This window comes from Euwallacea similis, chromosome 16 (assembly GCF_039881205.1).
Source record: "Euwallacea similis isolate ESF13 chromosome 16, ESF131.1, whole genome shotgun sequence".
NCBI lineage: Eukaryota > Metazoa > Arthropoda > Insecta > Coleoptera > Curculionidae > Euwallacea > Euwallacea similis.
In genome coordinates, this window is record NC_089624.1 from 2,211,229 (window position 1) to 2,231,061 (window position 19,833).

Here is a 19,833-nt window from a genome sequence, read left to right on the forward strand (position 1 = left end):
GGGGACCAGTTGGGAATACCTATGTTAGGTGCACTCTACACACGCTTAGGTGCGAACACTTTGAACACGACACACGCCCAAGATCATCTTTCCTGAAAAGGCTTATTGTTCAATGACAGCTGAAATATGGTATGTGGAATTTTCGATTTCTGGAATAAGATTTTATGTTGTGTCAAGAGTCAAGTCTCAAGCTCAAGTCTAAAAAATATTGAAAAATATACACATAAAATACTATATTAATACAACTATAAAATATCAATATAAAAGCGTTCTCTACAAATCCGTTTGTAAGCATTTTAAATAACTTATACGCTTTTATCGCTTTGCATAGTTTCGGAGTGTAAAGTGCTCAACAAAAAGCAACCAGCAACCCAAAACTTCAGTTATGTTAACCAGATTCTAAGAACATCTATGCAAGAAAATCAAGAAGAGGAATATCTATGTTAAAAAATGGCTGATGGTCAAGGAAATCTCAGCAGACGTAAAAACACAGGCACAGTTCCAAAAATAAAATATTCCAACAATGCAGTAGCCATGCATTCTTCACTAGATCAAATTAGAACTCCAAGAATGGCTAATAATCTCGTAAGGGGCCTACTTAGTGCTTATTACTATATTTCATCTCATAACATATTTATAACCTTTTCCTGCCAATTTTGTGGGAGGAGGATCTAAAAATAATGTTGTTCAAAAATAGGACTTTGGTAGATTATTCTAGCACAGTAATGTGAACATTTTAGTCTCCTTCTTGGCAAGTGCATGCTGATTCTTCAAATTTTATTCAAAACAAGAGCAGGAATCAGCGAAACAGATACTCTGCTATGGATGTAGGTGTTGATAGTGCAGAGGTTCCTAGTGGCTTAGTTAATTATTCAGGTAAGAAGTTATTATTTAATAAATTGTTAACATATTATATGAGATTTTTAACCTTCTTTGTTTTGGTTTTGAAAGAATATATAACCTACTTTATTGAGAATAGTTAAATTTACAGAGCATTAAGTTTTTAATGGGGTATACTTATACTCTAAATGCTAAAGCTTTACTTCCATAAAAGGTCATGGAAATTTACCTCCTGTATAATATGACAAGACAGTGATTTTGCAATTAAGTTATACTTACATACTTGAAGCTTAAAAAGCTTTCAGGGTAAAATACTACAGTAGGCCCAGGAAATTAAGTCTAAATTTAGAAAATATTTGGCTAGTGGCAAGATTGATACTATTGTTAAACTCTGTTAACTAGTTAGATATTGACTTAATTAAATGCATTTATTGATTTCAAAGCTTTGAGGAATTTATAGGGACATTAGAATCTAACTTAACAAGCTCAAGTTAGTAAATACAAAATTTAGGTTCAGATATGCCAATCTAAGAAGAAAACATGACACCTACCAGTACAAGTAAAGTTATACTAAATTAATTATGGCTGATTTATTTTCATAATAGAAATATACAGGGTATTTCTGAAATGACTATTCAATGTTTGACCAAACATTTCTAAACCAAAAATAAGGTTTTCTAAGCAAACTTACTTATATTTAATATTGTTTTGTTTTGCTGCTACAGAGCGTCAAAGTTCTCATACTTAAACATAATTTTACCTCTCAATTGTTAAAAAAAGACATCAGAAAGAATTTTTATATATTGTTGCTCTACCTTTGTCTGGCACATTTATTCATTTTTTGTTGTTAAATGCCTTGAATTCAGGAATAAACTTATAATTTTTTACAGCGTTATTTCTAGATATCCTATCATAATTTTGATATTACTAATTTATGAACAAGTCGTAACAAACCTTGAATATTTTCAAGAATATGGTTGTTGCTCCACTTTTGTCTGCCACTGTATATAACATTTGTATTTAAAGTTTTTTCTTGTGTTTTATTGGCATAAAGTTGGAGAAAGTATCAAAATGAAAATTAAATCTTTGTACAATATTCAAATTTATTTGGATAGATTCCTTTGTGACGCTACCATAGAGTGCTCTCTTTTTGACAATATATTTGTTATTAATAATTCTAATATTACTGGGTATAGGTAGTAAAGTACTGTTTCAAATTTAAGTAGCGAATGGTGTAACTCCAGCTAGCAGCTCTTCCACATCAAGAAGAAATTCAGTTGGGTCAAGTCTTAAATGCGATAATATTACCAGATATCCAGACCGCAAACAGATTGAAGATAAATTGTCTCAAATTAGGGAGTATTTGGAAGTAACCAGTTCCCTGATGACCAGTATAAGAAATTCTGACGAACAGGTAAACAATTTCGTTTTTTTTTTTAATATTCTGCATATTTTTGCATTTTACATAGATTTTTGATATTGATGAAAAAACGAATTTATTGCAAACTAGAAACGATTTATTGGATAGTGAAAAAAAGCTGTCAAATCTTCTGGAAGAGATTGATAAAAGCGAAATGGCGGAAGCCCAACCCGTTCAGGTGACTATTTTGTATTTTGCTTGAGATATGGTACTAACGAATCTAACAATTTTGAGTTTTATGTGTATGAATAATTAATACGGTTATCGAATTACAAAGAAATACGTGAGTTAGAAAACGTGAATATTAAGTGTAATATTTCCCATCCCAAGTGTAAAGAAGTCGACTAGACAAATTCATTTATGAATAAACTGAAAAATTAAGTTTTCAACTTTTCTCTAGGGTCTAATTTTTTTATTCAATAATATGACATTAATTATTGTTTACGAATGGTGTTCCAGAAAAACGTAAACAATTTTCTCTCTGTATATGTTTGTTTGGTTGAGAGAAAATAAAATGATCTGAACTTCGATTAGCATAAGGCATTCGAAATACAATGTTTCAATTTCATTGACTTGATATTTCCAAAAATTAAAAATGTCCTCATATTGTTCTATAAGTGTAACCTAAACATATGAAATTTTTACTGAATATCTCAAAGACTGAAGGATATGGAATTTAAAATCTTAACTTAAACACGCTATGTATATCTCAGTAACGAGACATTACGCAGGTTCACATTTTTTCTGGAACACCCTGAATATAAAATGGAAAATCAAAAAGTAAAAAAAAATTACTGAATGCAAAAGTTGGTGGGGGATATACAGGTTGATTTGTGTCCTCATCTTGAAAATATTTTCATTGTGTGTCCCCATTGAATTTCAATTTTTTTCTAGTTTCTGTATTTGTCCATAGTTAATTGATTCAGTTCCTGGAGAGTCATCCCGAATACATATATTTCCTATATAAAAATCGACAGCATTTTAAATTGAATATTTTTTGAGAATATAATCTTTTATTGTTTATATTATTTAAGTGTATTTGTTTTAGAGCCTAGCGAATGCGGATAACTATTCAGAAAACAGCGTCGAATACACAAAAAGAGCGGAATCCGATTTAGACAGTTTCGATAATGAGTTAACCACAATGAGAGATCAGCAACTGTCGACGTTGAAATGGAATCAAAAAGCCGAAAATCGTTTAATGGATGCCAGGCGCCTGCAAGAGAAACTAGCCGCTTCAGCCCACTGTATGTGCATTGTAGCCATTTTTTCGTTCTTTCCCGTTTTCAGATATAATAAATATTTTCAGCTAGCAACCAAGTAAATTTAGACAGTCAAAAAAGCAACAAAAATTTAACTTTGGCCGAGTTTGATATTGCTATCAAAGAGTTGGAGGAGCGGGCGAAACACCTCAATCATAACAAAGCGCCTAATGAGAACCAACTTGTAAACCCTAGTGATAAACTTCTGTCGGAGATGCAACATCTACAGAATCAAATACTTACCATGCATGATGCCAATAATGAAAGAGAGCAGTTAATACATGTAAGTCCTCTATGCTGAATTTTCAAAGCACCAGTTTAATAGGTTTTAGATAATCGAGATAGCGAATTACGATCTCAGCAAGCGGAGCTGAAAAAGAAACTAATCGAATTGCAGAATAAGAAGGATCAAGTGGATCAATTAGTAATGCAATTGCAAGTGATGGATGAGGAAAATCAAAGTGATGTTGGTAAGAAGGTGTGGATTAATAATTTTGATGAGGTTCTCAATATGTTGTATAGCGATTGGAAATATCGTAACAATGAAAGATCAACTGAGCAAATTGAAAGATATGTTAGAAGTTGTAAATGCTACAAATCCAGAAGAAGCTCAGGTAGCTGCAAATGAGATTTGTCTCAGAGCAGAAAACTTACAGAATGAAATTGCCAAGCCCAGCCACAGGAGAAATGATAGTTTTGTTGAAAATCGGTAAAATTTTAATTTTGCAATAACCAAGTACAAAAATGTAATGTTTGATACAGCTTAGATAATCACGTTTCAAATGAAACATATCAGAAACAAGTGAACAAAGGGCAGCGGAACCAAGGTGCTAAACCCAAACAGCGAACCAGTAGTATAAACGAAAAGATTGCTCTTCAGATGGAGTTGGAAGCGAAAAAGAGGGAGCTGGAGGAAATCATGGGAAAGCATAAAGCCTCAACCTCCAATTTGAATCATGATGTAGGGGGAAATCCTGTGAACGATATGTCATGGAAACCGCCTATTTTCAGTCAAGATCAATGTAGCGACGATCGGTTGTCAAGGTAAGTGTTAAACATGCATTCTTTGTGAAAAAGCCATTTTACGGTTTTCGGAAATATCGAAACGACGTTTATTTTATTGAGTATTTAAAGAATTTTCTCAATGCGATACTATTATTAAAAAATCATTAACTCTTCGGTACGAAACATTTTACATTTTCACCTAGAACTTTATATGTAACTGTCTTCAATCAAATACTTGATGCACAGACTAGTTTTTGTTCCTTGCAGTGATGGAGACGAGCGTGGGTACGCAGAACATCGCGACAGCGGGAATAACGTTTTCCCTCAACCCGTCAATTCATATCAAAACTACAGAAGCAAACGGTGCATTGTCGACAATCGCACAGAGGGTGAACGTCCGTCAGATCGATTGCATAGTTTATCTCAAACGCCAGAACGAAATTTAAGAAGTCTCTCTGTTAATAGGTCCGATATATCGAGGCACAGTTCAAGAACTGTATCAAACAATCAAAATCAAGAAAAGGTAAACATTAAAAAAAAATGTAATATTGTATAAAGCTCTCATTTTAAATGTACTTCCATTTTCAGCTTCAAAAACAATTGGAGTTAATTAAAAGCTTGTGCGATTCAGTGTTAGAACAAAATACTAGTAACATTCAACAAGTGAGAAACAACATAACCCCGTGCTCGATTTACTCTGAACAACAAAGGGTGTCGTGTCCTCCCAGTCCATTTAGACCCACCCAAAATCAGCTAAACGTGTTTCAACCAATCGCCGAAATTCCGTGGGGGCAAAATAATTTACAAAATGGCGCCCATCCTCCGGACTACCAGAACTGGGTGGCAACCAATACCTTACAAACGCAATCTTTTATGTTGAACACCTTGAACCAGTGTTGCCAAATGTTATGGTTACAGCAAAAGGAAGTTGCGCAACTCAGACATACCGTGAATATGGTAGTTAGAAATATTTTAGGTTGGTCGCGGTTGAAATAAATTGATTTGCAGCTTCAGGAAAGACTGGAAGCACAAGCCTACAATCACGCAGGAAACCTTCATATACCTCCCTATAACCAACCTCCAAACAACCACCTTCGAGTCCCAAATGTCCCCAAAACTAATCAAGTGTCGGCGGCTTGCTCCATGCCTAATTTGAATCAGTGTAACGCAGTGTCTAATAGCGACATGGCTTTTGCTAACAACGAGCAAATCCCTAACAGTGCTCTTTTGGAATCTTGTTTGAATAATGTCAGTGATGTCGGTATGCATGCTAATATGAATTCTAACCTTAACCAGCCGATTTGGAACGGGCAGGCGTTGAACAATCAAGTCGCCCCCGGCAATCGAGCCAACAATTATTGGGACAATTTTCGGAGGTAATTATGTTTCAATTCGTTAGCTTCTAATTTACTGCTGTTTTCATTAATTTTTGTTGTTTGCATTTATGTTTGTTGTCGCAATTTATTATCTATTCCACTTTATCCTCGATTTAATCGCCTGTGAGTCTCTTTGGCACATCGAAATATTTTGTTTTTGGTAAGTCGTGGTATCAATGGTCAATCAATTTTTACTCTCGCGGAAACATGGTAGAAGTTGTAAGCTTCTCTGTTACGTGAATGTTATTTCCAGTTATTCCCGTCAGAATCAGTTATCCTCCAAAAACAGTGAAAGTAGTATCCACAATGCAGCTTCGGGACTAGATAGGTTTCATTTGGATCGAGTAAATCCGTTTCCATTGACGTCGGCATCTAAAACCAATTCGGAGCACTCTTCCACCAATTCCCGTGACAATACTCCTAGAAAGAGGAGTTTTAAACGTAAGTTTTGTTTTAATAATTGTGTATTATTGCGGCATTCAGTATGCGTCGAGAGCCTGTAAAAAATGTTCTTAATAGTTTTTCAGTTTAGGCGAGGTATTTTCTAGAAACAGGATAAATAAAGAAAAGTAAAAAGCACCAAGTACTGAAAATTGAAAATTAACAATTTTGTATGATATATTTCTTTATTCCCTTTGGCATCGAGTAAACAATTTATTGAAGGTCAACAGCCGTTCATGATTCTAGAGGAAACAAATTTTCAGAACCTTTTATGTACGAGAATTAGTATAAAAATGCTGATTCAAAATTGTAACCCCTTGTATGATAAAAATTACACCATTATAAGAAATGGCCACACTACGAAATTTTTCTATCTTTATAAGTGAAATATGCGTAAAAACTATCGCAATCCCAACTCGATATAAATTAAATCATTTAATTCCGTCACTTTTGGACTATTAGATAAACTGAAATTTTTAACGCAGTTTCAAGACATAATGGTGAAGCTGTAAATCTATCATCTGGCGATCAACACGCCCCTCCTCCAGATGTATTGAACATCAACCAAAACGTACACAAGACCACTTTTGAGCAGCCGCACAACAGTAGCAGTCAATCAGAACCCAGGTTCAGCATAGGGGATCTAGAACTAGATCTAAATAGATTGCTCAGTATCAACTCTCAGCACACTAATTTACCCTTGGGAGACAGTGTAGCTGATGAAGCCAGTAACGCATCCGCAGAACTTTTAACAGAAATGAGCGCAAATGGTCCTAAGTACGTGTTTTATCCAGAATATCCCAAAAGTGTGAAATTATCTCATTATTCAAATTTTCGATGAAATTTAAAGATCGATAGTCAAAAAAAAATCATTTCACATCCGTTGGAAGCATCGTTGGCGTTGTCAGATTTCATAGTTTGAGAAGTCAGTCAATGTTTTATTTTTAAATGGAATGTCTCATAATGTTTGTATTATATTATTATCTGTATAATAAAATCATTTTTCTTTGACACAATAAATAATATATCTGAGTGATGAATTCACGCAGGTAATCCCCTGAGTGAACTCTCTCGTGTAAAGTTTGTTAATTAAATATGTCGATAATTTCCTCAAAAATCCAAATATGAAATCAAGTGATAACAATTATTTTTAAACTTTTACTGGATGCCAAATGTTCTTTTATCTCTGATTCTCTCCTTTCAAATTTCCCATTGGAAATCCCAACGAATAGAGAGATAATTGATGTTTTTAGTACATTCGGAAAACCCTGTATGTGTTTCTTTGCCATAGACTGATATCGAGTTTTGTGATTAGAAATAAGCTTGTGGATGAGTTGAGGGAGAACGTATATAAAGAAGTAGCCTCGCTGATATCTGCCAACGAGGCCAGGCCACACTTTCTAATACAGCTCTTCAGAGATTTGCAGAAAATAGAATCGGATTCGTTAAGGCTTAAAATTCTGCAGTCTGTTCAGAATATACTGACCCAGTCTATGAATTGTGCTCTAAGTGTAAATTCACGGCAGGTGATTATTGCAAGTTTGCGCTTAAAACATCATAATAGATTTGTATTTTAGTTGAGGGAAGTAGATGTTCCATTGTCTGAATCAGCAGAACAGACGTCTGCCTGGTTGAGGTCCACAAAGCAATTTTCTTCAGATATCCTCAATTTGCGCCTGGTAAAATATATTTTAGGTGAAAGATTTCATGTAAAATACAATGTTTTGTAGGAAGGTGACGAGCCTCTTCTACAAAATTCGCATAAAGAGATCGTGTCATTACTGGAAGCCAAAGAAGAGGACATCATAGGCAATCATCTTTTATCCAACATTAAGCAGATATTCCTGGATAGCGAACTATTCAAAGATTCGGTAAAAGATGCTGTTTTCTTGAAGCATTTTTCGAATGTTTTAAACGATGTATTGGAGCAGTACCGCGGTAAAAGGTGAGTATTAGAATAGAGGCTGGGAGGCATACATGTTCTTGTTTTTACAAGAGCCTCCCCCATAGGAACAAAAAATTCAATTCCTCCCCGTCTTTTAAAATAATGCGTTTAATCTCTAAATATTTCTTGGCAGTTGGATACAGTTTACTCTTCGATGCAGTTCATCTTATTCAAAGGAAGGAAACGACTGTTTCTAATATAAAACGTCTTTAGGGTGCGCGACATCAAAACACATTTGATACAAACCATCGGGGACTTGTTGCAAGGAGAACTGTCCTTTATACATCTTATACAGGAGACTATCCCTGAGAGCTGCACAACACACGATAGAAAAGACCTTGTATCATTTGCCACAAATAACACTTTGTATGACCTAAGTGCTAATTATCAAGGTATCCGAATGTTGTATCGTAATGTGCTATTTTTAGAAATTAGTTTTCATAGGTCCAATACAGAACGGTAACATACAGAATGATGATGACTTGACGGAAGCTGACCAAAATAGACTGGGTCAAAATGAAATGGAAGAAGATGAGGGTGCTGTTGGTGGGATTATTGAGTCCCCTGAAGGGGAGGCTCAAGTATGCACTGTTATTGTGTGTGGGCTTAATTGTTAATGAGCTGCTAAACATCAAGCTAATTTTCGACGAGTCTAGCCAATATCCAAGCCTTATTTCAATGTTTCTATGTGAATTACTTTGCAGTTAAAAAGTTGGCAGTACATTAATAATTTGGCCCTGAGTGACTACCGAATGCTAATTATGGTATCGATTTTTCAGGGACAGCAAGAGGAAATTTCGAATATACCAGTTATGGAGTTTCCAGCTAATGGTGAAGGCTTAGACCAAGTTCCTACGAGGCTGCAGACTAAAATTAAATCTGGAACTAATACGCCTACTAATGGTATTAACTATTTTGATCCATCAGTTTTTTTATTTAAAATTCTTGAATATTTTAGATCTGCTTCCATCTCATCGTGACAGCGATCCCTACTGAAATCGTTTGAATTTAATAAGATTTTTAAGAAATCGTGTTCTGCTAAAAAAGTGGATGATGATTCTGGCATTGGGACTGAATTTTGTTCGTAATAATTTTGAATCTATTGTTTGCTATAAAAAAATCGTTTTTGAAAGATTCCTTTGGACCTATATTTATTGAACATGTGCCAGCCAGAGAAATTAATTATTTTTATCGTTGCTTAGTTTAAATTCCAGGAATTTTTTTTATGTTACAGATTTATGTAATTATTGTATCCCAGTATAAGTAAAGGGGGTATTTAATCTAGATTCTTGTTTTATTTTGAGCAATTGAAAATAAGTCATTTACAGAGTGTTGCAAAATATTGTTCAGAAAATTTTAAAGCAGATTCTATGTCAAAAAATTGAAAACCAACTCCTATCAAGTCATTGGTTTGGAATCCTGATATGGTTTGTCGTTAAAGTATAGGGTGTTACATTTTTAAACTGGTTGCTCTGCAACTTCTACAATTCTTCTAATGCAAATTTGCAGTGAGTATCTAATTACCATTAAGGGTATATACAATATAACACTTCAACTGGAGCTGATAGTCTAGAGGGTGGAAAGAGTTTTTAGGTCAGGCTCCCCTTTATTTTTCTAAAACGTATTACAACTGTGTGCTATTCAATGAAAACTGTATAATATGAGAAACAGTTTATTTGAAATACAGGTGATATAAACATAGAAACATACAAAAAATATTTGCTTTGTTACTTTACATGGAAATCTTTTATCAATAGCTATAAACCACCTTTGCACAATATACACATATCAGAGTTTATAAACTGACTTGAAACCCTGGTGTATTTAATAGGACAATATGTAAATGGATATAAAATGTCTTGTACAGCCAATATTTTTTATTTCTCAGGAATAGAAACTATGTTTATATGATAAATGATTTTGGTCATACTAGAGTTGATCTCGTGGATATGCCAGTAGATAATTAGGATAAAATGTATAAATAAGATATAGGATGACAATAATTAATTAATACAGGAACTTGTCCGGTGATTAGTTTCAAGTTGGCTGTGCTCAATTAAAACATTGAGGAAGATTAGACTACCCTTGTTGTCTGTTAAATTAAACAAAATCTAAAAATTATTTTCAAGATTAAGTTACATGTGATCTCATAGCCGCAACTAACTTTTATTCAATAATTAAGGATCACCAGGTATTTAATATGCTAATAACCTTCAGTTATTAAATTCTCATTTAAGATTGGCTGCTAGGCATTGTCTACTTTAATTTTTCAATTGTGATAAACTCCCAGGGATCATTTGCCTCACAATAGTGAAGCACTGTCAGGAATGCCACTGTACACATCAGAATGTAGTGGAGACCCAAGAGTGCTTCATTACTCAGGTGATTGTAGATGCATTGCTTAAAAATAATGAGTTTTGAATTGCTCAAAAACCATATGCATTGTGACCTTGCCACTGGCAACATCCCATGATGGTGGAACAAGGCCATGTGAAAATCATCCAATGAGTATTTAAATGAAGGCACTCATACTAAAAATGTACAAGTTTTCATGTAAATTGTCTTCTGCCCAACTTACACAATATTACTATATTGCCCTAATACTTAAATCTTATAGAGAAGACACTTTGGTGTTAGTTGCAATCCAATGATAGTAACTACAACCATGAGTTTCACGTAACAAGTCTTCCTCCAAATTCATTTTTGAAGGTGAAACCTTTTGAGACTGTTGCATTAACTTGGTCACATCTAAAATAATAAATTAATTTTAACACTGAGGTCACAGTTATATTTTTAACTATTGTTAACAAATACAAAGATGTACTCATAAGTAAATATTTACCACATAGCCGCCTTCGCTTCCAACTTTTGGGGCTCCCATTTTCTGATTCTCTGTGACGTTTGCCACACAGATGTTCTAGATCTTGCTGTCTGGAGCCTTCATCTTTGGGAACCTTTTGACAAGTTTCTGTTTGCATAGGTTCGACGTCCACAGGAGGCCGCAGAGGTTGATAACCGTAATAAACATTTGAGGATATGTTAATTAACATTGATTTTTGCTGATTGGCATTCGCTGAAGAGGTCGGTTGGAAACCACTTAATCTAAATGCATCCGTTCGCGAATTATTTAAGATGTATTCGTGCATTTTTAGAGATGATTAAAGATGAACCGTAACTTGTAACGGTTTGAATTCAAAATTAGTTCTAGTGCGGCTTTTGAAAATTTTGAAAAGAAAATGTTACAAAATATGAGGTTAAGATTTTAATATGTTTGTGCGTCACATGTCATTTCGAATTTTTCACTCCAACGTTGCCGAGGCATGGATTAAGAGAACACTCGCTAATCTAATATTTATCAATATTAATTAATCACAATGATCATTCCCATTCTAATTAAATATACATAATATACATATGACAAATTAATATACATCAATTTTTGCTACCAATTTAAGAAATACTGATTATAGTGGTCGAACTATGCACTATCCCCAACATTGTCACATTTCACCTAAATGGATTTTCGACATTTTTAACCCATTAAGAAATAACCTTATTATTTTTTGTCATCGTTTGGTTAGTGGTTGGTTTGCCCGCCTAATTTTTTTTACTTTTTCTTGTCGTTTAATAAATCCACATCGATGATTTTTCTTAAGTTAAATACATACATTTGCATGTCTGAATTAGATATTAATGTAACTGAAAACAAGATATACTTTTTGGTGGAACTCCTTTCTGAAGAAACAATGGAAGTAAGTCCGACAATTTTTCAACAGTACTAGAATCCTTGACAACTGGAACGTTTACAGACAAGTACTAACGGACTATAACAAGAAAATAAGTAGCGCCAAAAAAAACTTCTGGCAGAAGTTCTATGAGGGTGTCGAAAGTCTATTAATAGGGATTAGAGTCCACAAAATCTTTACCCAAAGAGCAGAGACAGGAGTGGGAGTATCAACTCCAGCTCCGATGTCCAGACGGCTCTTAAAATCGGTTAAAACAACCCTCATCAATTTAACATGAAATAAAACTACAAAAAATGCATAAATGAAACTAGTGATCTGCGAATATGTATATTTCTGTCTTCAAATAATGACCAACAATTCGCTTGCCTATTGTAAACTCAAGACCTAGAATAGATCTTCAAAAACGCAACAACTATTAACACAATCGACCGACTATCCACTATAAAACGACTCCTGAATGTACAATGTTTTGTATTTTATACAAAATTGTTAAATTGTGTATATTTAGGGTCATTGGGAAATAGAGAATACACATTGTCAAACAATCAAACTGTTATAAACACCAACACTAGACAGAGTACAAGATGGTCCCATTAAGTGTGTGTTTCCTTATCCTAAAAATTATGGCTAATAGGTAAAAAGGCAGCATGAGAATTTTGAATATTATATAAATATACTTTTTGAGAGGTTTTTGTATCTACAGTATGTTATAATAAGCTAGAAACGAAGAGTTGTTCAATTAAATCAAATTGACAACTGTCATAGTTTCTGAGATAAGAAAACATGCACTCTTGAAGGGGCCTATACCTACTGTACCCCAATTCTTGACACAAGAATTGCATGCATGGGAACTTCCTATCTTTGCAAATATTCCATCACAAATGGAAAATTTGCTTGTTTTAAATGAAAGAAATAATAAATTAAGCATTGCTTGTGTGAATCCACGTTTCAGTACCCCCAGCACCGCGCGAGACCATTTCATTGGGATACGTCACCAAGAACAGTTCATGACCATTTGTGTATCTAAAGGAAATAAACAATATAGGGATGGAAAATCATATGGGGAGCAAAAAACTTACAAATTTCTCTTGGTGATTGTTCCCCCACCCATCATTTCAATTTCCTGCTGCTCATAGCCTAAAATATGTTCAGCATCTTCATCTTCACCTATGTGTAATTCGTTTGATTCATCATTATCTTCCACTTCATCTTTGTGCACTTTAAATTCGGTTACTGCAGTTACTTGGGCCTGGGCCTGCTGTTGCTGTTGAGCTTGAACTTTAGCTGCACCACTGTATAACATAATATAAATTACAATAATTTTTTATGAACCGGAAATATCTTTTTCAAAACTAAATAATGGTTAAAAAAAAATACATTGAGGAATACAGGGAGGCCCCAATTCGAAACTCATCATTGGAATCTCTGAAACTATAATACATTTATCATCCCAGTTACACCTAATAGTTTTTAGTTTTTTTTTTACTGAAATAATTTGGAATATAGGGTAAAATCAGTTTGGAATATAGAATGTCTTAAATAATGTCGATCTAAAGGGGTGAATTTTTGTGCTGTTCCAGATAATGGTTTGAAATTTTAAATATGTACAGAAATTGTCAAAATATGAGCAAAAAAAGCCTAAAATCAAATGACAAAAAATTAACATAATATTTGAGACTCTCACCGCGGTGTAGCCAATTTTCCGTGCGTCTTTTCGTGCCGTTTCATATCGGACCGCACTCGGAACGGTTTGGCACAAATCGGGCAACTGTGTGGCTTTTCTCCAGTATGTATTTTGCGATGATTCTGTAGATACGACGAGGCTCTAAATGTCTTGCCGCAATATTCACATTTGTAATTGCGTTCTCCTGAGAAATAATATGTTACATTACATAAGCACCTTCTTCCTCTGATTATCAAAAAGAATTATGACAATCCTTAAAAAATATTTAAATTCCTTTGTTCTTGAGGATTGGGCAACTATTTGTATCACTACCTTATTAATCTTTTAGCAAATTTTTTTAATACATATATCCCATGTATTTTATTGATAACTTATATTGACTTAATAAGTTAGTAATAGTAATAATCTGTAGTTGCATCACTTTTATATACATACCTGTATGAATTCTTCTGTGTACCACCAGGGAATACTTTCTGGCAAATTCTTTTCCACAATATTCACACTGATAATTCTTTTCAGTTGAATGAATGGACGTGATGTGATATTTTAAGTCTCCCCATTGTCTGAATTTTCTGCCACAATGAACGCAATCGTACGGTTTGTCTCCCGAGTGCAATCTCAAGTGAACTGAAAACAATATTAAAATTTTAAAAGTATAATAATTAATATTATGTCAAAAACACTATGACGAATGTTCATTCAAAGGCACTTTGGTTTAAAACACTAATAAAAATTGTTGAACATGTTCGCATATCCAGTGTAAATAAACTAATAAATGTACCACATTTTGATAATCTATAGTATTTCAAAGCACACTTTTCACATTCATAGGTAACATTACCTTTTAGAGCACTAGAAGCGAAGAAACTCTTTCCACATAATTCACATTGGTGAGGTCTGACACCACTGTGACTCCTCATGTGGTACACCAATGAATTTCTGTGCTTGAACACCCTGTCGCATAATTCGCAGTTTAATTTTTCTTTAATCTTCTTATTTTTCTTCCGTACGATAACAGCTGGAGTCGGTTCTAAAAATGAAATATTGTTACAGCAATCTCAAAGATAATATTTTTGGAAAATATAAACAAACAATTTTAGTCTCCAGTCCCTACTCAAAAACTTTCAACTCTTTTTTACCTGTCATTCCGCTGGTTACTCTGCAGGTAACCAAATGCTGTAATAAAATAGCTCTAAGCGCAAATGGTTGTTTGCATAAGTGACAAACATGCTCATTCTTATCCTCTAGTTCCTCAAGGTCTTTCTCAGTTTGGTGCAGTTCTTCTTCTTGGTACCAGGCCTTACTGTCGTCTTCTACCTCGTCTCCCTGAATACTGTCATAATCTACCGCCACATCTATACCTATATAGACAAATTGAATGTAATAGTGATGTTAGGAAAATGTAAAGTTACCCAAATTTAACGGAAAATTAACACCCCAACTTCTGTATTTTTGACCAATTAATTACTATTACCCATGAAATTTGCCTAACTCCTTAAACAATTTTTAAAATATGTAAAGTTTCCTATATTATTTCAATTTGACATTTTAGAAATTATTAAAGAAATTGGAAATTCTAAAACAAACTTTAAATGAAAATTACACAACATTTAAACCTGCCAAAAGTTCATACCTGCCATCATATCTTCAGTATCTGAAAATTCATCTTCAGGTTCTGCCTTATTGGTATGTACATCCCTCATGTGGGCTTCAAAAGTCTTCTGTCGCCTATTTAATTAATTTCTTAAAATAAAAGCCTCTTCACCTCCCACCTCTAACCTAATACCTGAATGTCTTGTTGCATTCCATACATTGCAAGCTGAGCAAACTTGACAACAACGTTTCCTGAGGCTCCTTTTCTTCGACTACGGTTTTCTTTTCTTGTTTTGTTACTATCGGCTTCTTCTTTTTATCTTCAGATTGGCTGGGAGTCCCGGCGGACTCGGAAACAAGTGGCAGTCCGTCCAAACCGCCTGGCTCATAATGCTTCTTTAGATGCTCAAAAAACCTGAATATGCAAGTAAAGAACTGTTTTTCCAGATCACTAATTACTACACTTACTTTAATTGATCGGCAAAGGCGGCGGTGCACAATTGACAGGCAAACGGCAAATTAATGGGCACTTTTGCTGCACTACAGGAACCCTCATGCTCCTGATATTCATCGTTACTTGCGAAACTCTCTGTGCAAAATGAGCAAGAATATTTTTTGGTCGTAGGGACGCTGTTTTTTCTTAGTTTTCTACTAATCCTTTTTTTATGTGGTAGCGACTTCTTGGAGGAACGATGATCATTTCTGATAAAATATTTTATCAATTTCAGCCAAAACAGTTAAAATATCGTATAAAGCTTCTTTACCTAACGGATTCCCGATCAGAATCTGCTTTTTCATATTCGTCATCCTTCTCAATAGTAATCTCAATTTTGCTGTCATTGAGATTCACGTGCTGTGGACTATCATCCACTGTAGTATGTACAGTTTGAATGGGAATATTCTGGTCGGTGTCATCAATAATTCTAACATTTTCGACGATTTTATGCACTCCTTGCTGTTCGAGATAAATGCTGTCCGAGTTTACGATTTTCAAATATTGGGCATTGCCAGCGCCTTTATCTTGCGTCAATATAAGTTGTGAATGTTCTTCAAGAATTTTACCACCTGCTAGAAATTTCAAATATACATATTTTATTAAACTTGCAAACGAAAATTTATTTATTGAAAAAAAATATCTTTTTTAAATACTTATGGGGATATGTATCAACAATTCAAATCTGGCATTGCAACTTTAGCCATGGGAAAGTTAAAAACATTACACAATTCAGGTTTGAAAAATTGAAATGCATGAACCCTAACATTATTTGAAAATCATTCCTAAAAACTGATATTTTTTGACAAGTTTCATAATATTTAGATGGCAATGCCAAACTCACAATAAGACTCGAAAATAAATTACCAATAAGGGGAAGTGATGAATCTTGTATTTGTTGCTGTTTTTGCTGTTGACTAAGCTGAACTGCTACCAAAGCTGCAGCAAGATTCCGATCTTCTTCTGTTAGTTCTTGGGTTAAAATATCCTCAGAGCTAAATTCATATAATACATTATTTATTAAATTAAATAATAGCTTCATTGAGCCTACCTATATGACACAGGGATAAAATCATTTCCACCCAAATCAACCACAAGCCCATTGTGGTTTTGCAATAGCTCAGAACTGATTATTTGGGAATTATCAGCTAGTCGAATATATTGAGGCCCATCTGCACCTTCTGAGGTTATTACAACATTTTCAAGGATCTCACGTTCTTCTGAATTTTCCATGGTTCTGAAAGATGGAATTTGAAAGGGAGGAAATAGGAAATGATGAACTACCATTTTGACTTTGCTTATTATTTAATTTAGTATTAATAAGTTTCCTTTCAGAAACAACATTTACTGTCAATTTTGTTGAATTATTAACTAAAACGACATAAAAATAAGAATGGTCACATACCAAATAGGTTACATAACAGAAATATTTTTCTAATATTTGAAAACCCTTCACACAATTAGAAATCACATTGGAATGCACAAAACACCACTTTCCAAAAAATTAATTAAAAAAACCAGAATAAGTTGTGGCCATTGTTCTTTTTCACATATTGAGCACATTACAAATGTACCTCGCTTTGCATGCAGATAATCTGACAAGAGGGAATAATCCTATATGCTCAAAAACTACCATTAACATTCATTGACAAATAACAATTCCATTTATGCCAACATGAAAAGTGTAGACCCTTGCAATATTATCAATTGAAGAACATGTATGTTTTAGAAATTTGGAGCAAAAGTGTATTTTTTGTTTCAATTTTGTACTTAAATTAAAACATAGGGTGTCATTCAGCAGAAATGAAGACTCTTGACTTTGCTGAATCCAGCAGTAAGTTGCTCCTTGCTGCTTCTGCAGAAAATTGTTAAAATTGTTAAAATGTCAAGCTTTTTCAAAAAGTTATTCAGGTTATTTTGATTACTAAAAACCAATTTGAGACAGGAGTGGTTCAATTTCAAGTAGCAAGATATCATATATGTTGACAATTTTTACAATGATTGTACTTTAGCACATGTTCGAAAATAATATGATGTGTTTTACTCAAATACCATTTATGTAAATTCTTAGATCTTCATTATTGCAAAGCCCTGTTTATTGTAGAACATGAAGGAGAGAGAATTAAAATTTTAACAATTGCGATAGCTCAAAAGATTTCATTGGTGAAATGAACAAAAACTTAATTCTCACTTTTATATGTTTCTATAGAATCACGCCCCAGATTTGAAATGAGTTGAGAAATTTAAACTTAAAGTTACTCGGCTCAGGGAAGTGGTACAAGCATTAATTTTGCAATTTGGCCTATTAATTCACTGACATGAAATTAATACAATGATATTAATTCTATTATTTTTAAGAGAAATTTTTCATATCAACATAATTCGAATTTAGAAATAATGAAAAGTCTTTACCTTTAGGAATTCAAACTTCGCGCTTTCATTCAATTTGTGGCGTTGACACGACGTCCCAGGGACAAGCTTTTACAGTATTTTAGCATGGGCTCCACTCTGAAATTCACTGATAAATCCACCGATAATGGATTGGGGGCCCTCAAAACTGGACCCGAATGTTGTCCGGATGGTTTAGATGAACAGAACAATTCGTATTTTTAAAAATTATCACATTAAATTACAAAAACAGAACAAAAAGTGACAACAGTGCAAGAATCAAGCGCCATCAACAATGCAAGAGAACCTACTGCCATCGGCGTTGCCAACATGGCCGAATCTGAATACGGGTTGACCTGTAATGGGCAACGCGACAGCAAAACCCCGTTTAAATTGTGTTACAAATGAGGGGATGATTGCAGGCTATTTTATTAACTCTAAAAAGGATTAAATGGCGATTTCCCCTTTCAGTTTAAATTGATAAAAGTTTAATTCTAGCCAAATATGGCAGCATTGTGGCAAAATAGTATATTGAAAACTAAATGAGAATGAAAACTGCGCATTGTTTCGCGTATGGACTATAGATGGCACGTTAAAACATTTTCGTATGTAGTCCATGTATCGGACTAAAGATGTCGCAATATTGAATTTTACGGATTGACATTTTAGATTTCGAATGGAAACTGTAAAATTCTATGGGTGTGTTCGGTATCTACAGTTGTGGGTTTTATTTTTTCAGGACAAGCTCAAGCAGAGAATTCAAGTCTCTAGTTCTACTTTTTGATGTCAAGACATAATTAATGCCTTTATTTGGTCTTACCCTCGACCCAATTCAAAAAAATGTTATAATTTGACACTAAACAATTAAAAAACTACCTATGTAAAAATGTCTTTTACAATCGAATAATTAATACCATATAGGATGGTTCGGAAATTAATATTGATTAAAAAAATTAATGGAAAATCGATAATGTTAAATTAGATGTTCGTTGCATCTCCGCTTCTAATGCTTTATATACAGTGGATAAAATTAAGAGATTTTGAAATATTTTCAAACTGAAAAGCCAGACTTTTGGTATACCCATTAAAGAGTAGAGATTTTTTTGAGAACCAGAAATCCATGACATTAACACACCCCTCAAATTAAGGGTGTATTCGGCATCCTCGAGTTGTTTTTTTGACATTCTTCATAGCACCGCAATTCCAAATGTCAGAACGATGAGGCAGATTTAGGCTCTGGAAATGACCATGCAATACAAATAGAGGGCCCGATGCTAAAGGGGCGTGTAAAAGTGAGATACAGATAATGCAAAAAAGAGACACAAGGATGGCCTCTTTGACGGCACTGATTTCGCTTAATGTTCAATCGTTATGAATATGTACTTTTGCTTTATTACTGTTAGTCTGAATAATCGCAATATTTACTCTAATCTAATTTTGGAAAGCTTCCAAAATCCTAACACTCAAGGTTGCCTAGTGCCTCCGTAAATTTGTAATGTAAAGAAATGTGGATTTGGTGCGCGTCCAAGATCAATTTCTGAAAGATCGGCGGGTGTAAAAACTGGTGTGCCTGCGGTCCATCACTCTCACACGCGTTATGCGACTCCCAATACCGAACACGTCTCTGTCATTATTCTGTA

General features: G+C 34.1%; 3 protein-coding genes across 6 annotated transcripts; 1 reads left to right on the forward strand and 2 right to left on the reverse strand.

Annotated features, from left to right (window-relative positions):
* Positions 1-163: 163 nt before the first annotated feature.
* LOC136414076 (pericentriolar material 1 protein-like) lies at positions 164-9,573 on the forward strand. 4 transcript variants are annotated; one of them, XM_066397871.1, is made up of 21 exons: positions 167-585; positions 741-876; positions 2,064-2,254; positions 2,310-2,438; positions 3,309-3,507; positions 3,570-3,805; positions 3,848-3,992; positions 4,045-4,231; positions 4,285-4,566; positions 4,795-5,050; positions 5,116-5,484; positions 5,536-5,903; positions 6,157-6,344; positions 6,830-7,121; positions 7,660-7,870; positions 7,922-8,023; positions 8,075-8,289; positions 8,503-8,681; positions 8,734-8,870; positions 9,069-9,192; positions 9,248-9,573. In XM_066397871.1, exons 1-21 carry the CDS (start codon positions 451-453, stop codon positions 9,283-9,285), a joined length of 4,119 nt encoding a protein of 1,372 aa, XP_066253968.1. In that variant the 5' UTR covers positions 167-450; the 3' UTR covers positions 9,286-9,573. The 4 variants fall into 4 exon arrangements, 3 of the variants coding, with proteins under 3 accessions (XP_066253968.1, XP_066253969.1, XP_066253970.1); XM_066397872.1 differs by having other exon boundaries at positions 2,067-2,254; XM_066397873.1 differs by lacking the exon at positions 2,310-2,438.
* A 375-nt stretch (positions 9,574-9,948) lies between these two features.
* On the reverse strand, positions 9,949-11,554 carry LOC136414107 (uncharacterized). The gene is made up of 2 exons (XM_066397928.1): positions 11,132-11,554; positions 9,949-11,037 (listed from the first exon to the last, which is right to left on the reverse strand). Exons 1-2 carry the CDS (start codon positions 11,433-11,435, stop codon positions 10,901-10,903), a joined length of 441 nt encoding a protein of 146 aa, XP_066254025.1. The 5' UTR covers positions 11,436-11,554; the 3' UTR covers positions 9,949-10,900.
* A 792-nt stretch (positions 11,555-12,346) lies between these two features.
* LOC136414083 (zinc finger protein 354A) lies at positions 12,347-18,576 on the reverse strand. Its single transcript, XM_066397887.1, has 13 exons — positions 18,218-18,576; positions 16,857-17,042; positions 16,673-16,800; positions 16,077-16,380; positions 15,781-16,014; positions 15,506-15,727; positions 15,353-15,447; positions 14,859-15,080; positions 14,561-14,749; positions 14,155-14,346; positions 13,720-13,903; positions 13,115-13,327; positions 12,347-13,058 (listed from the first exon to the last, which is right to left on the reverse strand). The coding sequence occupies exons 2-13, from the start codon at positions 17,036-17,038 to the stop codon at positions 12,956-12,958; spliced, it is 2,268 nt and encodes a 755-aa protein (XP_066253984.1). The 5' UTR covers positions 17,039-17,042; positions 18,218-18,576; the 3' UTR covers positions 12,347-12,955.
* Positions 18,577-19,833: the final 1,257 nt, after the last annotated feature.